Genomic DNA, 23,958 nt, shown 5'->3' with positions numbered 1-23,958 from the left:
CGAGTTAACATTATATACTTTACCGATATGGCTGATAAGTTGCTTTATCACCAGCAGCAGCATATAGAAGAAGAGTCTGGACATCTGTGGCTATTATTGGCTGTCTTGATGAAGATGGATTTCCAAGACTAGCAGCGGTTCCAAGGCTACTAAATTTGAACAGAGGAATTGTCTGCAATAAAGATAAAAATAAACTGCAGATAAAGGTTATAAAGCTAAGTTATGACACAGCGTGGTAAATCTTGTCAAGGTAAAATGGCCCACATCTTTATTTACGTCTCAGTCAGCACGTCTGATTGAAAGCAACATTTCCTAGAGTTCTTTTAGAAAATTCGTCCAAAAAAACACCAAAACGAATATGAATAGTGCATTTTTTCGGTTTACAAATAGAAACCTCCTGCTTAACTAAAACATAAATTTACCCATCCGCCAAAGAAGCGAATTTAAAATCTTAATCCGAAGCAGAAGCGAATAAATTGTTCACCCACATGAAGTTATTTTTTCTTGGGCGACCTGAAATCTGACTTTCAATGCAATATTTGACTGCTATCAGAAACTAGTTACAGTGAGTTTAATTTCAAGCTACGTTACAAACACTGCTTTCTAAGAAATGAGCAACAGCCATATATACGTTCCAGCCGGCAAGACAGCCGGTGAAAGTAAGATTCCTAAAGTCTTTTTGGTAAATTTGTCAAAAAAAAGACCACTGAATATTTTTCTAAAAAGGGATATGAATAGTGCATTTTTTTCAAGCTACGTTACAAAGACTGCTTTCTAGGAAATGAGCAACGGCTCTATATACATTCCAGCCAGTAAGAAAGCCGGTTAAAGTAAGATTTCCTATAGTTTTTTTGGTAAATTTGTCAAAAAAAGACCATTGAATATTTTTACGTACTACATATTAAGCTAATCCATGTCGCTGCATAATAATTCGCCCCAGCCATATTTTTTACCCCATATTAAAGAACCTAGCCAATTTTTGAAATATCTTTTTTTTTCTTTACTTATTTTTCATTATTTTTTTATTCGTTATTATTTTTTTTAATTATTTTTTTTTGGAAACATAATGTACTATATATTAAGCTAGCCCATGTCACTGGATAATAATTCACCCCAGCAATATTTGTGACCCAATATTAAAGACCCCTGCCATATTTTGATCTTTTTTTTTTAAATATACTGTACTACATATTAAACTAGTCCATGTCGCTGCATAATAATTCACCCCAGCTGTATTTTTGACCCCATATTAAAGACCCCAGCCACATTTTTGAACTTTTTTATTTTAAACATAATGTACTACATATTAAACTAGTCCATGTAACTGCATAATAATTCGCCCTGGTTCGAGCCAATTAGGCATGTAATTTATATACAATTTTTTTGATAAAACTAACATTATTTAAGTTCATAAGATCAAAATCGATAAAAATTAACGGAATGAACCATGAAAATAAGAAGTAAAAAAGGAAGTTCTTTCCTTAGCATGGTTCGTTGCAAATGCTTCTAAATTCACATCTTTTCCTTTTAAAAATCTTATTTTCCAATTACTTCTGTTAGATATAGAAACCACTCATTTACAAAAAAAAAAAAAAAAAAAAATCACCGAACCTATTTCTGTTAAAAAAATGGTGATTTTAGGAATTTATGTTCCTGTATTAGTTGAAAGCCTAATTCAGAACTTTACTTTCTAATAAGTTTGAACAGTATTCCTCGAACATTATAATTCTAGAGAAGGTTTCTTTTGTCCATCTACCTTGTATAGTGGCAGTTTTTATTATTTTTTAAGGCTGACTTTTAATAATAATGGTGTTTTCTCGAACATTTAAAATGAGCATTAATCCAGAAAGAATTCCCAGTTTGAAAGCTGGTGTAAATATTGGTGGTATTGAATACTATATAAAACTAAAGCAGTACTTCCATCAGCAGAAGATCTAAGAAACGAAAAACAAAATTTGCCTCCTTTTCTTAGGGGGGGAATTTAGTGTAGAATGAGATTACATATCTATTAGATGGAGATGGGAGTAAAATAATTCGTTAAAAAGTTACGCTCACTATAGAGAGATTACAGGACACTATAAAAAGAATATAGATTTCAATGGGTCCCAGGTTAGAAGCCAGCTCCCCCTCCTCCTCCCTGAATACATGCATCCTATTAGGATGGTGTAGCAAATTTGCCTTGCAATGCTACCATCCTACTAAACTTACACCCCCCTAACCACCTCCATGCTACTAAAGGAAGACGTAGGATGGTAATTCCCTGGAAGCCAAAAGCAGCTTATAGTCATGAGAATTTGGAAAACCTTACTTAGCTGAATAAGCCCAACCGTACTTCTTCCCATGGATCCTACTTTCCAAAGTTAGATCCCCCAACTTTGAATTTATAATCTATTTCTCTATATTTTTCCTTTCTATGTTTAATAAAATAGAAGAGTTTTTCTAAACATTGGTGCTGCTTATGTGTTTAGGAAATCTGGTCTGCAGCAGACAAATCTGCTTTTTGCTGCTATATAAAACCTACTTCAATCTAGATTGGATTATTTGAGAGTTTCAGTTTTTATGGGGCACAAGTTGACCTTTATCGCAGATCTAATCTATTATCCTTAATCGACTAATTAGGTTTCCTGAAATAGCTAACCCGTCAAGTATAGAAGCCTTATGGGTGAAAAACTACCCAAAGAAATTTCACCTATGATTTTTTACACCATTAATTCTCTACCCCAGACCAGATTTAAAGGGTAGTTGGCCAGATTAAAGGGAAGTATCTACAACTTTAAGCTGAAGAACTTCTCTGTCTCGACCAGATCACAACCATTACAATTTATGGAAATTTAAATGAGTTAGGTCAGAAATAGATCAGTGCTACCCTAACCCTTAAAGTAGTAAATGTTTTGTCCAGAGGGCGAAAAAGAATCGATTAAAATTCATGGATTGCAGTAAGATTTATGCATCCCCCTAAATTCCCCCCCCCCTGAGCTTAAGTGACCATAACTACATAGTCCTCTATCCTAGTTAATGTACCCCTCAACGAACAGTTAAATATGATTTAAATTTTAAATATTTATTATTATTTTGATAATGTATTTTATATAATAACATATACTTAATAGTATTTTATATGACATACAATATAATAAAAATGTAGATAATAATTTTATATAGCATTTCATAATAATATTTTACATAATAATATACTTAGTCGTAATAATATCTTTATTAAACAGTTATTAATTAAAAAAAATTTTTCCACAAAATAAGTTTTTCAAAAGAAAAGTAAAGAACTCCATTAAACAAAAAATTAGCAAAAATAAAATCAAATATCAAATAATCTACCAAGCATGAAACTACCACAAATCAGCATCGATAAATAAATGAAACCCAAATCGAACAGAAATTACAATAAATAACCGAGTCAAACTCAAAACGAGCAGAAATTAACATAAGTTGGGGCAAAACCCCTATGCCTTCCCAAGGCCAGAACAAAATTTGCGCTTTACAGAAAAATATAAATGTTTTTACTTTTATAACTTTAATAAATCAAATAATATTAACATTTTGATTACTAAATATCAGTATATGTATATTAAACTGACAATGCACAGTAGACCAGTAGACTCCTTGGCTCTGAGCCAAAGAAATTACGCAAAACGGCACAAAAACGGTAGACAATGACTTTTCTTATGCATTCAAAATAATTAAATTGCAAGCGTTTCGCTAAAATTCGCTTCTCAACTAGAGATTTAGCATTCCGAATATGTTCAACCCTTCCTTGATTAGGCCTATCCCGCTTGGCATGTCAGTAGACTTTTAATTCAAAAGAACATAACTTCAACAAGAGAAAGACACCCAATATCTTTCGTGCAGAATTTTATTTTGTCACTGTAGCCGTTGATTTTATGGCTTGGCCTTGGATTTCTGGGACTTGAGCCACTCTATAACCGCCGCCAAAATCTTATAATCAAATCTGGACAATATGTTCTAAGAAACTCAAACAAAGGTGTATCATCCCCTTGAACATACTCACCAGAAGACAGAACAAGTTGTAACCATTTTACTGCTGCACAATGCGGTATCAGCGTTTTTTTTTGTTCCCGTTCTCACGGGTCTGTTTAACAGTATCGAGTAATTATACTTTGCCTTTGTGCAATTTTTTATTTACCTTGTAAATAGCTCAGTTTCAGCACTTCTTAGTGCTACGTCGAGTGTGTCAATTAATATGTCAATTTTATATCTTGTTGTCTTGGCCATGAGATAGTACTTGTTACTTTCTTTCATGGTTGCCATTTTTAGTAACTCCTTCCAATGTTTAATTTTTTTTTTACATGTTCACATTATTTTAAAGCCATTGTAGCGAAAACAGACTCTATTCCATATACTTCAGTCGATAATTCATTGGGGGAGGGGGGAGGTGGAGGGATGTTTCTCCCTCCTCCTCTAGATTTAAAAAATGTAATTTTTTTGTATTTTCGATGTGAAATAGGCTTTTGTATGCGATGAGAACATAAATCCGAAACCAACAATTTGTCTATTAAGAAGTTCTGGTCATCAAAATTATAACTGTAACAAGAATAACAATAAAAAGAAAAGTCCAACAAAGCGCTTGTGACGATTAGCCTACATAAAGTATAAATTCGTATATGCAAAAAATTAACCAAACAAAATGTCATTGCCAAATTTTCTTACCGTAAGAATCTTTTTCCTAGCATGTAATTTCTTTTTTAACTCTTCAAATTCTTCCAAAGAAAGACGCTCCTTTTTAGGTGGTGGACCCTCTTCTACTTCCTATAAATATAAAAATAGATAATATTGTTTTTATCAACTGTTTTATCAACCTAACGGTTTTTATCATCTTGTACCACTCTTCTTGTCAATTGTCCAAGATATTTTGTTTTGGAATGTCTCTACGACCCAAACAAACCGAAGGCCCTTGTGAGGACCAAAGGCCTGTGCTTCCAACCGTACAAATAGAGTAGCAAAGCCAGATCTCATTTACAAGAACCAATGGCCCATATATATATATATATATATATATATATATATATATATATATATATATATATATATATATATATATATATATATATATATATATATATATATATATATATATATATATATATATATATATATATATATATATATATATATATACATATATACATACATATATATATATCGATTATTGAACGAAATCTAGTTAATGTAGATATTCACCGGTGAATGTTCGAAATTCCTTTTCCTCTGCTTCGATTCAATTAGCTTTGCGAGTCAGCTTTTTCAGTCTTATGCAACCTATGATGGTAAAAGTTAAAGTTAGATTATGTTAGTTTAGATTAGATAAGTTAGATTAGATTATGATTAAAAACCTAACTTAAGCTAACCTAACCTCGTCTAACCAAACCTAATCTAACCAAACCTCCTATCATCAAACCTGTCATTAAATTGAAAAAATTGACTGACAACGCTGACTAAATCCAAGGAGAAAAAAAGGTATTTCGGACATTCACCGGTGAATGTCGACATTAACCAATTTGTGGACATTCACCGTAGCATATACATATATACATGTATATATATATATATATATATATATATATATATATATATATATATATATATATATATATATATATATATGTATATATATATATTTATCCACTACTTCATACCACCACACACAGAGCAAGACTGGAGGGCCTATCCCTCAGATTTGACCTAACCAGTAACTTTATATATACTCAAGAACCGCCTTAATCTTAAAAGCCGTGCATCAAGACATCTTCTCTCATAGGGGATATCCCAATAATAACATAGGAGAAGTAACCCTCATAAAACAAAAGATAGTATCGAAAGTTCCAAAACCTGAAAGCTAGGCTAGGATACAAATATTCGCATTCCTCTGAGAATGCACAACTGAACTAACTACGTAAAGACAAAAACATCTTCGCATATCTACAAGAGATGTCCAATTGGGGACGCCGGTGGCCTTGCGCGAAATTACCCCGCCAACCCAATGAAAAAGTATCCACCTTTCTCACCCTGCAGCGTCATACGGTCAAAATTCGTTGTCTAGCCAACCAGATGACTCATCTTTAAATGTGGATTTTCAGACACAAGCTAATTAGTAAATCTTCAAAGACCAAAAGAATTCTTAGATGAAGAAGGAAAAATGAGGTTAAAGGAAGCTGGAAAAAAGGAGATTTAGCTAATATTTAGATGCAGGGGTCAAACAATGAACTCAGAGAGGAAGTAACAATAAGTGACAGGGACCAGTTGCAATGGGCCAGGGGCTCAACAGCATTTTAATACACTTGACTTGACTTATTGACTTAAGACTCCTGCTGAAGCTTATCCGAGAAAAAAAAATTGCGTTTTCCAAAATCTGTAAAAACATGATCTTGCGTATTTGTCATTCAACAAAGAATTTGGTGTAAAAAATTTACATTAAGTAAATGCAATAAAAACTTGAAATTTTGCTAAACCGATAATTCATTTTGACTTTTCATAGAGAGATAGTTAGAAGTTATGAACTTTCACTTAGAAATACACACTTGCTCGACTAATACGACTTGAAGATCTTCTTTTTATTAAACATTTAAAATATGTACAAATAAATACTACAAAAAGTAATCTTCGTCCCCAAAAATTTGTGGGGTCTTGCCCTTCAGATTGGATGTCTAGGAATGTCCCTGCATTCAGGCAAACTAAATTAGTCAAGATCCAGCAATAGAGCTGTAATGATCAGTTCTTCAACCCCTTTCAGGAGAGAGGGGAGGGGGGGATGGACTGGCCAGTTAGAGCTTGAGGTTCTAAAATATTTTTTGTCCAACAAATGTATGACATTTCGTTTGATCATGACTGGTCTTCCCTTCATCCACCCAGTCCATCTAGCTTTTAATGGCCAACAGATTTTTATAGCCTAAATAAATTTTGAAATTCCTAAAGAAATTCCTTAAGGATTGTTCTGGGTACCCGGCTGACTGACCGTATTTCAAACAATAAGCTATACGAAAAATGTGGTTCAATACCGCTCTCTAGGGTTATAATGAAAGAAAGGTTGAGGTGGCTAGGGCACGTTGTGCAAATGAAAAATGACAGATTGCCGAAGATTGTTCTTTTCGGCCAACCGCCTAGGGCTAAACGAAAAGCAGGTCCTCCTCGTCTGGGGTGGGAGGACGTCATAAAGAAAGATTTAAAGGAAATAGGAACTTCGTGGGCGGGTGTAAAAAGGGAGGCTTTGAATAGATTGGATGGAGGAGGAGCGTGCGTAGCTGTGTTGGCCTCAGACGGCTTGGTGCTGAGGTGAGTTGTTAGTAATAGTAGTAGCAGTAGAATGTCAGTGTCAGTAAACTCCAGTCGTGAACTGGCCTTTATTAAAGCTTTCATCAGTAAAAATAACATCCTCTATACCATTGATATTTCATGTTTATTACTTCCTTCAGCTGTATCTTCACTACTGGTTGTGATGTAACCAAGCAGACTTTCCACTTTTTTCCTCTTTCTTTCCAATCGTTCAGCCTTTTTGGTAGGTACTGTAATTTCTGCTAGAATATTATCATTCTCAGGTTCCGACTCCAATGGAAGCATTGTTGCCTGAAAAGATACAAAGGGTTAAAATAACAAATTAATTAATGCAGAAAATTCTTGTGTGGTATAACGCTGAGCCTGTTTACATATCAGTGTATTTTAAAAGCCAGGGGCCATATACACAAAATGTGTACTGAAAAACAAGTAAGCCACTAGCAAAACAAATTACAAACGCAAAAAAAAAAAAAAAAAAAACAAACAAAAAAGCGAAAAATACATAACGTAGAAAGAAAAGGATTAAAGTATTATAGAAAACAAATGCCTAGATAGGGTTTAATCTGATGTTAGGAAGCGCAGGTATGGGAGTAAAAACAAGAAAAAATTACTTTAAACAAAATGCGTTCCATATTTGACATCGATGTACTGGCCTTACTTTTCTATTGGAGAATATTCAGCCAAATAATCAGATCGAAAATGTATCAAACTAAATCGAATTACTATTGACAAGTTTCTTTTTGAAGAATGTCAGGGGGGAGCAACTCAATCCTGTTTGAACATTTTCCCCGAAATAAGAAATATTTTCCCTGAAATGGTCCCTGAAAGGACCATTTTCTACTCCCGTAGAAAATGGCCCAATCCTCTTCCTCCTCTTAACAGAAGAGACAAGAATGAGGGGTGAGGGGCTCAAAGCCCTAACCCCAGGGGCGTATGCAGCTTCTTGTCTAGGGGGGGCAGCTGATTCTGTGATGAAGGGCGGGGGGAAGCTGAAGTTATATTGTCAGGTCACAAAACCTTACATTGCCAGCAAGTTCTAACATACCTATGAAATCTTTATTAACAACTAATCACCAAAAATCATCAATGAGCTTCAGCATTAATCTTCTTGGATTAGAGCTAAATCTTTCCAAAACATTATGGATTGTTTGACTTTTATTCGGTCATTTCGGCTTTTTCAACCATCGACGTTTTATCAACTGCTTTTTTAGCCATATACCTTTTTTCAACTGCTTTTCCAACCTTCTGCTTTTTCAACCATATCAGAGACAACGCTGTAGCGTTGCCTATAGTAAAGACCATACGGGTCCAATGTTTTATTATTTATTATTATTTATTTTTTTTCCCAGGGGCACTTCATATGGAAGGGGTCGTCGTAAAAACTTCAAAGGGGGCTCATTCGATTGGAAATCGGGAGTTTTAGTGCCCGTTTTAATAGTCAAAATGATTGGAGGGCAACTAGTCCCCCCACGCCCATCATTCCCCCAAATATATCCAATCCAAAATGTGAGATAGCCATTTTGTTCAGAATAGTTAATTTCCAGATAGAAAATGCATTTTTGATGAGGTTATTTCTCCACATCCCACTGAGTAAGGCTTTGAAGTTATGCCCTGGGGGCATATAAGGTTTTTTATAGAAGGCGTTGTCGTAGAAACTTCAAAACAGGCTCAATCGATTGGAAATTTAAAGGACAAATCAGTATCAATAAATAAATGAAACCCAAAACGAACAAAAATTAAAATAAATATTAGAGTCAAACTCAAAACGAGCATAAATTAATATGAGTAGGGTTCAAAACCCCTATGCTTTCTATAAAGTCAGAGTATAATTTGTACTTTACTGAAAACAAATTCAAATGAGTTTACTGAAAAAAAATGTGCATTGTCAATTTGATATACCTATGCTGATATTTATTCCCTAAAATCCTAATTAATTTTTGATTTCTTAAAGTTACAAAAGTGAAAACATTTCAAAGAATTGTTTTCAGTAAAGCGCCAATGACGCAGTAGGTTTTAGGCTTCTGCAGTGAGGCAATACCCAAACTCTTGTTTGTAGTTATTTTTATTCGATTCAAACTTGATTTGCATATTCTTTTTAAGTTTCACTCGTTTTAAGATTTATTTATTCATTTACATTAATATATATATTGTATGTTTGTTCGCATTGATGGTTTATTTACTTTCTGTTCATTTTAAGTTTCATTTACACTTCAATAGCAAAATATTTTTTTCGTTTTAAGCTTGATTTCCATATTCAATTTAAGGAATACTTGCTTTAAGATCTATTTATTCATTTATATAATTACTTGTTTTATGTTTTTTGCTATGATTGTTTATTTAATTTCTTTTTGTTTTGGGTTTCATTTATTCTTTAATAGTAATTCCTGGTCGTTGTGAGTTTGAATTCTAAAAGGTATTTGTATCTCCTGAGCTTAAGTTTAAAATGGCCTTTACTTTTCTTTGAAAAACTTATTTTTCGGAAAGTTTTTTTTTAATTAATCTAGTGTAAACTTGAAGTGCCTATATTCATAAGGCACCATAAATTTAGTGCCTTATTCCTAGAAAATTAAATTTAACATAAAACTTCTAATAAAAACTAGATTTAGCCAGATTATAAAGTTTCAATGTTGTAAAATTGCCAAGCAGCCCCTGCGAATACTGAATTTCTAGACCCTTTACAATAAGTTGCACCTGACTTTCTAAATCTGTAGGTAAAACACGAGGACCAAGAGCATCATTCCATAAATTAGGCATTCCCACTCTTTAAGGTAATTTCCTTTTTATAAAAAGGAATTTCCTTTTTCCTTTTTATAAGGAAAAAGAAAAAACTACTATAATGAAACAAGTAGTTCATTTCCTTTTTATAATTTCAATGCAAAGAATTGCCCGATGGACATGCAAAGTTACAGCTGCTAAATCATAAAAAGGAAATGAAAGTGGCTTCACCAGTTGGGGTTATGAGCCATCCATTTATAATCAACCTAAAATAATAACTTGCATTTATTTATCGAGGAGGATTTTTAATCGAGATACTCGCATCTGATTTTTTTAATTGAGGTACTTTTTAATTGTACTTTTTCGAGGTGCTTTTTATACAATTTAATTGAGGTCCTCGCATCTGAAAGCTCTCTCAAACTAATCACTAAGATTATTGAATCAGTCCGGCAGGTGGTCTCTCAATACTTAATATGCTTTATCTGTCCATTATTTATGTTGTATAATAAAAAAGGTAAGAGCAAAGCCCCGATTATATTAACTTAAGAATTAGCTTATAATTCATTCCAGGCTTTAGAGTCGGAGTTTCAGAAATCTAATTAAATGAAGTTCTAAAACACGGCTGGAGTCGATGTTTTAGTAAATTTTTGCTCTGTGGAGTCGGAGGTGATTCCCCAGAGACTAATGATCTAGTGCCCCGCTAGGAGCGGGGAAAAAACAAGAATAAAGAGGCCACATAATCATTTCCCAAGCAAAAGAGGGCGATTTTCTTTGTTGTTCAAGACAGCGGGCTACAAGTTTCATATATGGGGTTTTCGGTGATGGTGATTTCAATACTTTGCTTTTTATTTCGATCCGACTTGGTTTTAAAATAATTAGTCTTGTGTTACTATTAGCCGTGGTTCTTTCTTTACAAGGTTGCAGCTACCGCTGCAGCCACAATGATTATTTACTCTGCATAGCATAGCATATATTAAAAACGTAACCTAACCTAGGTACCTCCCCCCCTAAATGTTTGTCTGACTTGTAAAACATGACAAAAATGAATATAAACACATTTTAATGTGTTTTTAAAGGTTTTTTTTGTATCCCCTCCCGCCGAAAAAAAATACTTTTGGGATGACCAAGAGTTTTTAAACTATTATTTATTATCTCTGCATATATAGCTCTAATTAGTCCATTTTGGTTTAGCTTAATTAACTTCAACCAAAATCTAAGCATCAAAATACACCTAAAGAAAACAGGCCAATTTCAACATTCGAATTCACAAGCGAGTTGTCTGATTTAGTCCCAAAGCTCTTTTACAATACTGAAGCTGGAGGGACTCCAACTTCTGAGCCGCTTCTCCAGCCCAAATCTTTTGCTCCATAGCCTATTCAATCACGTTAAAAATTTTGTATTAAATATTGTTTTATGTAAAATTAGCGTTTTCAAATCCCATAGCCATCAAGTTCTAAAAAATGCAGACACAGCTTACCACTATTAATTGCCCAATTAAAAAGACTCTTAAAACCTCCATTACCCTATAAAACAAATTCCAAATATTTCATTCTAGTACTTACTTCCAGTTTCTTATTATTAAACTTTAATTTGTAATTTCCTTCCCCACTTAATTTCCTTTTTTTAAAGTGATAACTTCATCTTTTTAACATTCTCCAAATATTCTACTAATAGAGCGAGTTATATATATTTATAAGTAGTAGGTTAAATATGTCAGTGAGTTATATATTTCTGTATATAACTTATATAGTCAGTGAGTTATATATATTTATAAGTAGTAGTTTAAATATGTCAGTGAGTTATATATTTCTGTATATAACTTATATAGTCAGTGAGCTATATATTTATAAGTAGTAGGTTAAATATGTCAGTGAGTTATATATTTCTGTATATAACTTATATATTCAGTGAGTTATACATATTTATAAGTAGTAGGTTAAATATGTCAGTAAGTTCTATATTTCTGTATATAACTTATATATTCAGTGAGTTATATATATTTATAAGTAGTAGATTAAATATGTCATTGAGTTATATATTTCTGTATATAACTTATATAGTCAGTGAGTTAGATATATTTATAAGTAGTAGGTTAAATATGTCAGTGAGTTATATATTTCTGTATATAACTTATATAGTCAGTGAGTTATATATATTTATAAGTAGTAGGTTAAATATGTCAGTGAGTTATATATTTCTGTATATAACTTATATAGTCAGTGAGTTATATATTTCTGTATATAACTTATATATTCAGTGAGTTATATATATTTATAAGTAGTAGATTAAATACGTCAGTAAGTTCTATATTTCTATATATAAATTATATATTCAGTGAGTTATATATATATTTATAAGTAGTAGGTTAAATATGTCAGTGAGTTCTATATTTCTGTATATAACTTATATATTCAGTGAGTTATATATATTTATAAGTAGTAGGTTAAATATGTCAGTGAGTTCTATATTTCTGTATATAACTTATATATTCAGTGAGTTATATATATTTATTAGTAGTAGGTTAAATATGTCAGTGAGTTAAATATATTTATAAGTAGTAGGTTAAATATGTCAGTGAGTTCTATATTTCTGTATATAACTTATATAGTCAGTGAGTTATATATATTTATAAGTAGTAGGTTAAATATGTCAGTGAGTTCTATATTTCTGTATATAGCTTATATATTCAGTGAGTTATATATATTTATAAGTAGTAGGTTAAATATGTCAGTGAGTTATATATTTCTGTATATAACTTATATAGTCAGTGAGTTATATATATTTATAAGTAGTAGGTTAAATATGTCAGCAAGTTATATATTTCTGTATATAACTTATATAGTCAGTGAGTTATATATATTTATAAGTAGTTTGCGTGTTTGGGTACCTCCATAGGAGGCACGGACCAAGGGGGGACCTTGTCCCTGGGGCTCCATAATAGAATCTGGGACACTCTCGCCCGGGGTCATAAATACAGGCGGAGGAGGAAGAAGGCCCCTCAAATGTACATTCAAAAGGACCCACTGGTTTGTCCACAAGTCCCACGAGTTGCAACCCTTCTCCCAGTAATGGGTTAAATTGCATGGTGATGCAGAACACCATCGCGGGAGGATCCTCTATAGGAGGACAACTTTGGCAGGGCGTAAGATCCAGATCTATGGAAAACGACCTCTGCAAAGGGCTGCCTAGACCCTTTAGGGGTCCATGAAAGACTGGGGACCTTGCGGTTAACTCTATATCCATTTGAGGAGTGGCACCCCTCGAGGAAATTGTAGCCTAGTAAACGACGCAGCATTCGCATGGGATTCTGACTAATGGACAATTCTTCTGGGCTTGGTATGTTTTGATGGGTGTCTTTGGGATGAAAAATCTCTTCCTAGCTAATTTATCTATTATGGGCTGCCTCCCCGTAGTAGACGAATATTTGTAGGCATGGATATAGAATGAGTCGGAGGTAATAGGCTTGAGATTGTCTGTACAGGATTTTGACTCTTATTGATAGAAGAGCATCGCCAAATTCTTAAAACCATGTTGTGACCAAGATGGGCCAAGGATTGCACAAAGTCTCCATTCATAGAGGTCCCAGTGACTTCTTGCTGTCCGGTTCTCAGTCAGCGTAAGCACTTTGGTGTAGACGTCAAAAGATATGTGATCCCCGTGCTGCACTGGTATCCGGGATCATTGCTTTTCCTGAGACCAAAATAATTTCAATGATTTAAAGAACATAAAAATTGGAACTTGGAATGTTACGACATTAAAAAATGACCATCGTATCGGCACTTTGACTGACAAAGTCACACGATTCGAACTGGACTTATTAAAAGTTTCGGAGAATCATATCCCAGGGATAGGAAGCCTGAAATTAGGTGACACAGAATTTGTTTACTCAGGCAGGAAGGACAGGGTGCATAGACACGGAGTAGGGCTTATGATGAATAAGGAAGCTGCTAAGTCTTGTTTAGGCTGGGAAGGTATTATTAATAGAATACTAATTGTTCATTTTATGACTAGAAAGTTCAGGGTATCAGTTATAGTAGTATACGCCCCTGTAGAACCGACTGACGGAGATACTAGGGACTCAGATGAATTTTACTTACAGTTACAGGAGACAATAGACAAGGTCCCAGGTAGAAATATGATGTTATTACTGGGAGATTTTAAAGCCCAGGTTGGTAGAAATAGGGATAGATGGTATCCCAGCCTTGGTAAATTTGGTGTAGGAAAAGAAAACAGTAATGGATACAGACTTTTGCAATTTTGTAGGTATAACAATCTAGTTATAACCAATACGGTGTTTGGTCAAAAAATGGCCCATAAGTTAACATAGTATTCACGTGATGGTAAGACAACAAACTTTATTAATTATGTTTTAGTAAACTGAAGACTGGCAGGATCAATACAAGATGCTAGGGTATATAGGAGTGGTGTTATTGATGTTAAAAGTAAAGATCACCATCTAGTAGTGTCAAGGGTTAATTTAAAACTGAAATATCGGAAGGGTAACTACCTCCCGGGAAGTTATGATGTTAGTAGACTTCAGGATCAGAATTTGAGAGAAACTTTCCAGGAACAGTTGAATACTAAATTTTAGAGTTTAAAATTTGATAATGTGGAAGATGGTTGGAATAATTTTTGAAAAATAATTTGTGAAGTTGCTGAAGGTGTCCTAGGGGAGAAAGCCAGGGCTGCAGCTAAGAATACTAGTGCAAAAGCTTTATGTTTACTATAGAGGAGAAGGGGCTTGTACAACAATTATCTGAGTGATAGATCGTATGAAAACAAAAGAAATGTAAAGAAAGTGGAGAAAGCATTAAAAATTGAACTAAGGAGGTGTGAAGTCGTGGCCAACGATAAAATTGCTGAGGATCTGGGAGACGTAACTAGATAGCACAATAGTAAAATTTTGTACTGGTATGTTAACAAATTGGGAGGGAGTAGTCAATCCAGACTTGGTGCAGTTAAAGATATGAGTGGGGTTGCAATAAACGATAATGAAAAAACTAAAGAGAGATGGGCTGAACATTTTGAGAAGTTGCTTAACCGAGATAGAGTTGCAGGCCAAAATATAGATGAAAATGATAAAGTTCGTGATACTTTGGAATGTGAACGAAGATTTGTTTTGTGAGGAGGAATTAGCAACAGTACTAAAAGGATCAAAGAATAATAAGGCTTCAGGGGCTGATAGGGTGGTAAATGAGTTTTTTAAATATGGTGGCTCTAAGGTCAGAAATAAGTTATTGAAGATTATGAATATGATTTTTGAAAAAGGGGAAGTACCTAGGGATTTTAGGAAAACTTTAATTAAGACAATTTATTGGATAAGTTATAAAGGATAGTGTGGTAATTACCGAGGCATTAGTCTTGTCTCTGTAGGTAGTAAATTACTTAGTAATATGATACTTTTTAGACTGAGAGATACCGTAGACAAAGTTTTAAGAGAACAGCAGTGCGGTTTTAGAAAAGGTAGAGGATGTGTCGACCAAATTTTCACTCTTAGGCTAATAATTGGAAGTTTACAAACACCTTTGGTCCTCAGTTTTATAGATTACGAGCAAGCGTTCGATTCTGTTGATAGAAGAGCTTTAGTAAAGGTCTTATCCTTGTATGGTATACCAGACAAATACATTAAAGTGATTAGTGCTACGTACGGGAATAACACTACTGCAGCTAGGGTAAGAAATGAGGTTAACAGCTGGTTTCGTATTATATCAGGAGCTAAGCAGGGCTGTATTCTATCTCCCTTTATACGGATCATTTTGATGGACTTTGTGTTAAGGAGCACAGAAAAGGCAGTGGGAGACCACGGAATCAAATGGGGAGGAAAAAGTCTCCTGGACTTAGATTATGCTGATGGCTTAATCATCCTAGAAATAGGTGTGTAAGAAATGAACTGTCTGACGTTTTATAGCTACCGTGTACTAAGAATAGGTTTTAAGATGAAGGTTAGAATAATAAAAGTACTAAAGATAAGAATAAAGGGAAAAGAAAAGGTTACGTTTGACGATGAATAGATTGATCAGGTGGGCAGCTTCTTTTATCTTGGTAGTATTATTAGTAAAGATGGTGGGAGCAGTTAAGATGTTAAGAGTAGAATAGCCAAGGCTTAGAGTGTATTTTCACAGTTAAAAAAAAGTTTGGAAGAATAGGAAGATAAGTCTGCAAACCAAGATTAGAATATTAGAAGCTACAGTAATGACAATGGTCAAATATGCCTCTGAAGCATGGACGCTCCGAAAAGTGGATGAAGATGTGCTAGATGTTTTCCAGAGAAATTGCCTAAGGATTGTTCTTGGTACCCGGCTGACTGACCGTATTTCAAACAATAGGCTATACGAAAAATGTGGTTCAATACCGCTCTCTAGGGCTATAACGAAAGAAAGGTTGAGGTGGCTAAGGCACGTTGTGGCGGATGAAGGATGACAGATTGTGAAAGGTCGTTCTTTTTGGCTAACCATCTAGGGCTAAACGGAAAGCAGGTCGTCCCCGTCTGGGGTGGGAGGACGTCATAAAGAAAGATTTAAAGGAAATGGGAGCTTCGTGGGCGGGTGTAAAATGGGAGGCTTTGAATAGATTGGGGTGGAGGAGGTTCGTGCGTAGCTGTGTTGGCCTCAGGCGGCTTGGTGCTGCGGTGAGTTGTTAGTAGTAGTAGTAGTAGTCTACTAATAGATTCAACAGTGTTTGCATATCTTACGGTACAACCAATATCATATCCACCACAAATAACAATAGAGATAATTTTTAGGTCGCTAGACTTAATGTCGAGCCCCATCTTTTTCTTAAAAAATCAACAACCTCACTTATAAAAATATTAAACAATTTAGGAGATAGAGTGCTGCCCATTCTCACTCCAAGCTTAATAACAAAGAGTCAAAAACATTATTATCAACTTGTAGCCTACAATTCCTCTCTCGTAAATATACATGCACAATTTTTTTATAACTCCTAATTGAAAATTTTAGAAGTATTCAAAAGATAACATGCTTAGAATGTTGATAGTTCTTATGCTCGAACTGAATTTTTTAAAAATTTCATAATTGTACACTTTACAACATAGTTACCACAAACAACTCGAAGTGCCAAAATAATAATTTCTTCCTACTAAATTTGGGCTATTATAACAGACGCTTTTTATACTTATCCTGGCTAAATATCAAATACGCAGAGGTAGGCCAGTGGCTTCGTTCAGGGGGGGGGAGGGGGCAGTTGCCTCCCTCAATAATTGTAAAAAAAAACTACAATTTATTGAGTAGCTTTAAAACTGTTTAAAAGCTCGTTTTAAGTGTCAAATTTGCTCTCTTTACTTTGAGCAGGTAATTTTCATTAATTAATCCATGTTCGTTTTGAACATAAAGAAAACAAGAAAGATAGAGGTCCATTACACTTCATGGTATGTTTTATATTGATGTTTTTCAAAATATACTGCCTTTGAAACCTTATCATCAAGTAAAAATGTAACCCTAGTTAAAGGCAAAATTGAAAATGTTCTATGCTTCTTGTTTTGCCCCATTTACTCAGGTCAATTTATTCCCTGATGTTTAAAGTGCTTTTACTACCTAAAATCTATCAGTTCAAGATTAAGTTTTCATGTTTTAAAAGCTCCAAAAGTGGAAATGAATACACGCTCTACATCTGCAAATAAGAAAGAAATGGAATCATTGAAGAATAAGAAAGTTGATATACAGTGGATATAATTATCTGAATGAAAAAGAAATCATTGAAAAAGAAAATAAGTCTTAGTGCTTTTCATAATGATATTCGTACTATTTATATGATGTACTATTATAATTATTATTATAATGTATTTATAATTATTACTATTTATAATACGTACTACAAAGAATGTCTTATAATACGTTATAATACGTACTATTTATAATGATATGACTAGATTGGTCAAATCGGTTATAGTTTGGTCATAGAATTTGGTAGAGGGGATCCACTCCAGGAATCATTTAATTGTTTGAATTATTTTTCCAGTATTTAATTGAAACTCCAATTCTCTTATTTGTCATTGAAATACCTAATAAGCGCTGATGACGTCCTATTCCTTAAGTTTCGGATTCACATACTGACCCATATAAGTAGAACTGCCTCTATGTATAATAACATGCTCACTTCTTGCTATTTTCACTTTTCTAAATATTTCTTTTAACCAGCTCAAAAAAAAATTGACATAAATGTGCTAAGAATTATGACTGAAATTAGTTGCATTTCACACAACGCCAGCACTACTTTTGAGACAATTATCTCTGCATCAGTATGCTGTATGAAATGTCTGCTGAGAATAAAATAAAGTGAATTTAAACAAAATATGGATATTTTTCTCACAATTTTGAAATTTTGTGTGCAAGTTTAAGCGGCACTAACCCATTCTCTTTTTCCATTGTTATCAGTTTTATCATGAAGCACTGGAAGACCAAGCTTTGCTTGTGGAAGGGAGACATAAAAACGATATTTAGCTGAACCCCCCTCCGCAAATGTATATCCCCGTACCCTGATTTACACAAGAAAAACTTTTGTGTAATTTGTATGATAGTTGTTGCTTCTAACCAAGGTACAAGAAGCGAGGTTATTTTCAAACTCTTGGAAAAGGTTTTCCCCTCTAACTAGCGTCTCTAGTAATTTTTATCTAATTTAAGGTTTCTGCCACAATGATACCAAGATTTTCTCATATTTTATCGATATTCTTTGTCAAACAGTGCCCAAGAGATAAGTTAATAATTCTAACTTTGTTTTTCGAATACTTTCAAATTTGAAATATGGTTGCTATTTAAATATGGTGAATATGTCAAAATACAATGTTACACAATCTGTGGTAACACTTTGACTTATCCCGTATCTTTGCTTAGACAGCGCTATTACACTGCCTATTTTTTTGTTTTGTCCTGCTGATATCAATGCTATTTATTAATATAAATCGGCGAACCCACAAAACAATGAATTTAATAAAAATCAAATAATATTTCAATAAATCACGTATGTTAAAAGTTTAGTACAACAAATTAAATCTTACAGTCAAAATCCATTCAAAATTACGAGCAAATTAATAGTGCGACACCCGGAGCTATTAGAATAGACCTTGGTTCAATTATGAGATTGAGCATCCTGTGCTAGGGGTGGAGGAATTGGAGGGAGGATATGTACTGCAGCATTAGTGATGAAGTGTATATGATATTCACCTTCGCCCACCCAAAAGCTTGTTTACGCTATACTACTGTCGTCTGCAGTAGCTGATTGCTGAAAATTTTAGTATAATCCAAGCACCAGCACTTATATTTATGATTGTTAAATATGTGCTTATTCTTTATAATACCTTGATGTTCAAGCCAAGGGACAGAAATTTTCCTATATAGGGGTTTTGGACAAGGCGGTTCTAATTGTGTACTTTTTGTTTTGATGTGACTCTTTTTTTTAGGAGCTATGGGTTTTTATATTTCTTAACATTGGACGTGATCGTCTCTTACTAGGTTGCTAGCTACTACTGCAACCCGGATATTGCGTAATGTTTTAAATTCACCAAGTTGTGTTTGTTAAATAGTTACTTTTATTCACTACGGTACTGCTTGAATAGTACCTACTTCAATAGCACTCCCTCTTGCCCCCCCCCCAATAAAAATACTGTAGCTACGTCCGTGGGGTAGGCTAATATGTTTAAAGTTCAGGAGTTATTTGCATTGTTTTATCAAATAAATTTCTTTTATTAGTTTGTTTATAGATTCAGTTCGGGATATTAGCTAGACTTCCATTGTGTTGGATTCAACTGACTCTAGAAAATAGCACTAGCTTAATGTAGGTTTCAGTATACTCTCGTCGTAAATTGACCTTTATTAATATTTTAATCGGCAAAAAAGCAGTATCTACCGTTGGTATTTCTCGTTTATTAGCTCCTTCAACTGTACTTTTACTTTTGGTTGTCATGGAATCATGCAGAGTTTCCACTTTTTTTCTTTTGTTTTCTAATCCTTCAGCTGTTTTGATAGAAGTTTTAATTTCTACTGGAGCATTTTTAGTTTCGAGTTCTAGCTCTAATGTTGCCTGAAAATATAAAAACAAAGGGTTAAGAAAACAAATCAATTAATGGTGCATGAATTCTGAAAATATACAAATCAAGATAATAAATACTAAAAATATAAAACAAACGGTTAAAATAATAGATTAATTAATGGAATCAAAAATACTTTTTTGATTTAGATAGTAGACTAAGCAAAAGAAAATATGCCTTATCCTTATTTGTAAGCAGAAGAAAGAGATATGTAGACTCCTACCAATTCTCCGCAAAAAATTTCAGCCTGAAAATGCTGTTTATCGGGTTCTACATCCCCGAAAAAAAAGCGTCGTATAATTCTCTTCAAGGTCCAGACTTGTGTAAACCAATTGTTCACTAATTCAACTTCAGAAATAATGTAATCCAAAATTGCAAATCTATGTTAAGGAGTTTTTTCATGCTATACATAAGAAGTATTTATAATGATTCTTAGTATGTTGTATGCAGCTATTGCTATGGTAAAAGTAGTGAAGGTAATTTTGCGTAAATGTACAAAAAGAATCAAGGTTGTACTATATTGTACTATGAAACTTAAACTTACAAAGATTACATAGAATTATTTTTCGTGTTTTATTTTCCAATTTGACCCCCCCCCCCCTTCCAAAACCTCATTAGTGTAATTTTGATCGTATTGACTTTTGAATCGCGTCTGATGTACACAATACAAACCGTTTCTAACAATAATATTTTTTGTATTCCTTTAATAGAATTCTTGCGTGAGAATCTTCTTAAGAGGGGAGTCCCATAGTCATTTGACGTAATTTATATGACAAAGATTCTTCTAGTTGTTCAAACGACTTCTCATTTTCAACCATTGTGAGTTAAATTTACTTTAAATATTTTTCTCTGGAGTTGCTTGACGAGATTAATTTTTTTTCACTTATTACACATAGTCGACAGCCTATGGCTTTTTCTTAGTTGAAATAGTAAAAGACGAACCACAGGAATCAGGCAGCGAAGTTAGTCAAAATTGGTACCATATCCCGGAGAAGCAACTTTTCAAAAGATGTCTGTGTTACATTATCTGGAGTGTGTTGCATCATCATGCAGATGATGATTTATTTTAATATTTCAGCAGCTATGGGTTAGAGATTTTCCATCGATATAAAAATATTTTTTAATTTCAAAAGGCACCAGATGTGGCAATTTCCTTTAAAATGAGCCATTAAATAGCTCTATATGATGCTCCAGTGCCCAACTATCTTGGGAGAAATAAAGGGGAAAAAAATATGCTGTCGATGCGAAATATCATGATAATGAACAATTTTCTTGTTTTTCAAGTCAGCAGGTTTTCCTTGCCGTACAAGCTAAGGGACTGTAAGGTTTTTCTTTACAGGGGCACAGGACAAAGCGGTTCCAGTGATATACTCTGTAGTTCGTTCTGAAAACATTTTTAGAAGTTATAGGTTTTGTATTCTTTAGTATGGGACGTGATCGTCTCTTCCTAGGATGCCGCTACCGCAGCAACCATGATACTCTGCGAAAACTGTGTTTGCGTGGTATGGTTTCATAAGCGGGTACACTTTGAAAGTAAACAGGTATTTGTCATATCCGGGAAACTTCGGGAAACTGGTATTTCTCGCCTTTTTGTTGGATTCCATCCAAATTTTATAAAAGATGGACTACCATCTTCTAGCATGAATGGAGTATCGTTTTCCTGAAGGAAGACACCTATCAACACACTAATTTCTATTTTCTTCTCAAAGAGTGCTTCTCCATCCAAGTTTTTTGAAATGGAATCCAATTCGTTTTCACTTTTTATTCAAACTACAGCAATATCACCATCTAGAAATTTAATAATCTTTAAAAACCCATAAGGCTGTATTAAGCTGCGTAAATCTTCGCAAGTAACTCTTTGTTCCATCTTTTCTATAGCAACAGCAAATGGAGGCAGATTTGGATTCTTTTGAAAATCCCGTGCTGAAAAAAAGGATAGGTCTTCTACAACGAGTGGACAGTAAACAAAATAAATGGCATATAATATTGCCAAAGAGCAAAACAGAATCACAGACCGTCTCTGTTTTGCTCTATTGGTAATATCATCATTTTCGTGTAAGGGTAGGTCTTCTACAACGAGTGGACAGTAATCAACATAATGGCATATAATATTGCCAACAGAACAAAACAGAGAATCACAGACCGTCTCTGTTTTGCTCTGTTGGCAATATTATTTTCGTACTTTACGAATACGGGCACGTTGCTGGGGTCTGTCCTCTCTATGACAATTTGAATGACATCTCCAAATTCGCAAAATTGTTCATATATTGGACTGTTACAGGAGGGCATTTTCTCCAAATTCGCAAAATTGTTCATATATCGGACTGTTTCAGGAGGGCATTTTTCATCATTATCAGTGAATTTTAGAGGCAAGATATTGCTGACGCCTTCATTCGTGTCTGATTTATAGCGATCGTATTTCTTGACTGTTATTAGATTGCAACTGAGATGTTCAACTGAAACTTTTGTAGAAGACATTATGTTGTCGTGTATACTCACTTCGCTGAAACGAACATATGGAAAGATTATATTTAAGATTTTAACATTTTATGAGGTGTTTTTATTGTAGACTATATTGTTTTTAATACTTTTCTATTTTATATATTTTATTTTAGTTCTGAGATAATTAACAAAATACTTCAAGACATAATTAAAGACGACATTTGTACCTAGGTAAAATTGTGACATTGTTCGCTGCATGTTTTTCGGAAATCAATTAAAAAAAAAGCTTTCCGAAAAATAAGTTTCTCAAAGAAAAGCAAAGGCAATTAACTTAAAATTAAACTTAAGATCAGCACAAAGAAAAATCTATAAATAATTCAACTTCAAAACGAACAGAAACTACTATTAAAGAATAAATGAAACCCAAAACAAACAGAAATTAAACAAACAATAATAGCAAATAAACATACAACACCTACTATCATAAATGAATGAATTGATCTTAAAACGAGTAAAGCTTAAATTGAATTAAAGCCTAAAACGAATTATATTACAAATATTTTCTACTGTACTGATTACATCGTAGAAACTAAAGAAAAAAGAAATAGTTCTATCCAAGACAGTTCCAGACACATATAGTATCCACTATAAAAAAGAGTTTGGCTACTGACCCCTACCCGGACCCTGGGGGGCTGTGTCAACCCCAAAGGCATTATTATATGACGCATGAACTATTTTAAACAAAATGGCTATCTTACAATTTCGATCGGATGCATTTGAGGAAAAAGGGCATGGGAGGGGGGGGGGGCAAGTTGCCCTCCGAACACTTTTGACTCTAAAAAAGGAACTAGAACTTTCAACTTCTAATCAAATGAGCCCCCTTCAAAGTTTATACGACCACCTCTTCCACAACAGCCCTGTATGCCCCGGGCCATAGCTTAAAAACACTTGCCTCCGGGCTCTGGGGGGTCGTGTCGACCCCGATATTTTGTTATCTAATCCTTGAACTATTTTTAACAAAACAGCTATCTCAAAATTTTGATCAGATGAATTTGTGGAAGAGGGCATATGAGGGGGGGGGTAGTTGCCCTCCGATCACTTTTCACTCTTAGGAAGGGTAGAAGTAGCATATCGTAGAGCTTAAAAACACTTAACTAATTTTCAATCAAATGAGCCCCCTCCTATGTTTTTACGACCACTCCTTCCACAAAAACCATATATGCCCACAGGGCATAACTTACACCACTTGCCCAAGGGAACAGTCCCTTTCGTATACGGAATAATTTCTGTTCGTTTTAAGTTTTAATGTCGCTCCTGACTTTCAGTAAAAAAAAAACTTGTTTTTTAAATTTAATTTCTGAACGTTTTTCAACTCACGGAGGTTCGAATTTTTGCTCACCGTACATGAAAAATTAAAACAAAATTTTCAAATGAATTTTGGTAGATTTATTCCGTAT

General features: G+C 33.9%; 1 protein-coding gene across 1 annotated transcript in view; it reads right to left on the bottom strand.

The window, feature by feature from the left end:
• LOC148951490 (uncharacterized) overlaps positions 1-23,958 on the bottom strand; it is a 73,704-nt gene that overhangs the window by 15,553 nt on the left and 34,193 nt on the right. Inside the window, exons 3-6 of the mRNA XM_089091126.1 lie at positions 19,879-20,052; positions 7,411-7,593; positions 4,684-4,782; positions 24-172 (exon numbers count right to left, since the gene is read on the bottom strand). Coding sequence (XP_088947252.1) covers positions 24-172; positions 4,684-4,782; positions 7,411-7,593; positions 19,879-20,052 — 605 coding nt within the window. The remainder of the gene's footprint in view (positions 1-23; positions 173-4,683; positions 4,783-7,410; positions 7,594-19,878; positions 20,053-23,958) is intronic.

This window comes from Artemia sp. Qi Xiang Cuo, chromosome 6 (assembly GCF_049724085.1).
Source record: "Artemia sp. Qi Xiang Cuo chromosome 6, ASM4972408v1, whole genome shotgun sequence".
In the NCBI taxonomy this organism is placed as follows: Eukaryota; Metazoa; Arthropoda; class Branchiopoda; order Anostraca; family Artemiidae; genus Artemia; species Artemia sp. Qi Xiang Cuo.
The sequence above is the reverse complement of the archived record's forward strand: the minus strand, read 5'-3'. Positions and strand labels throughout refer to the sequence as shown.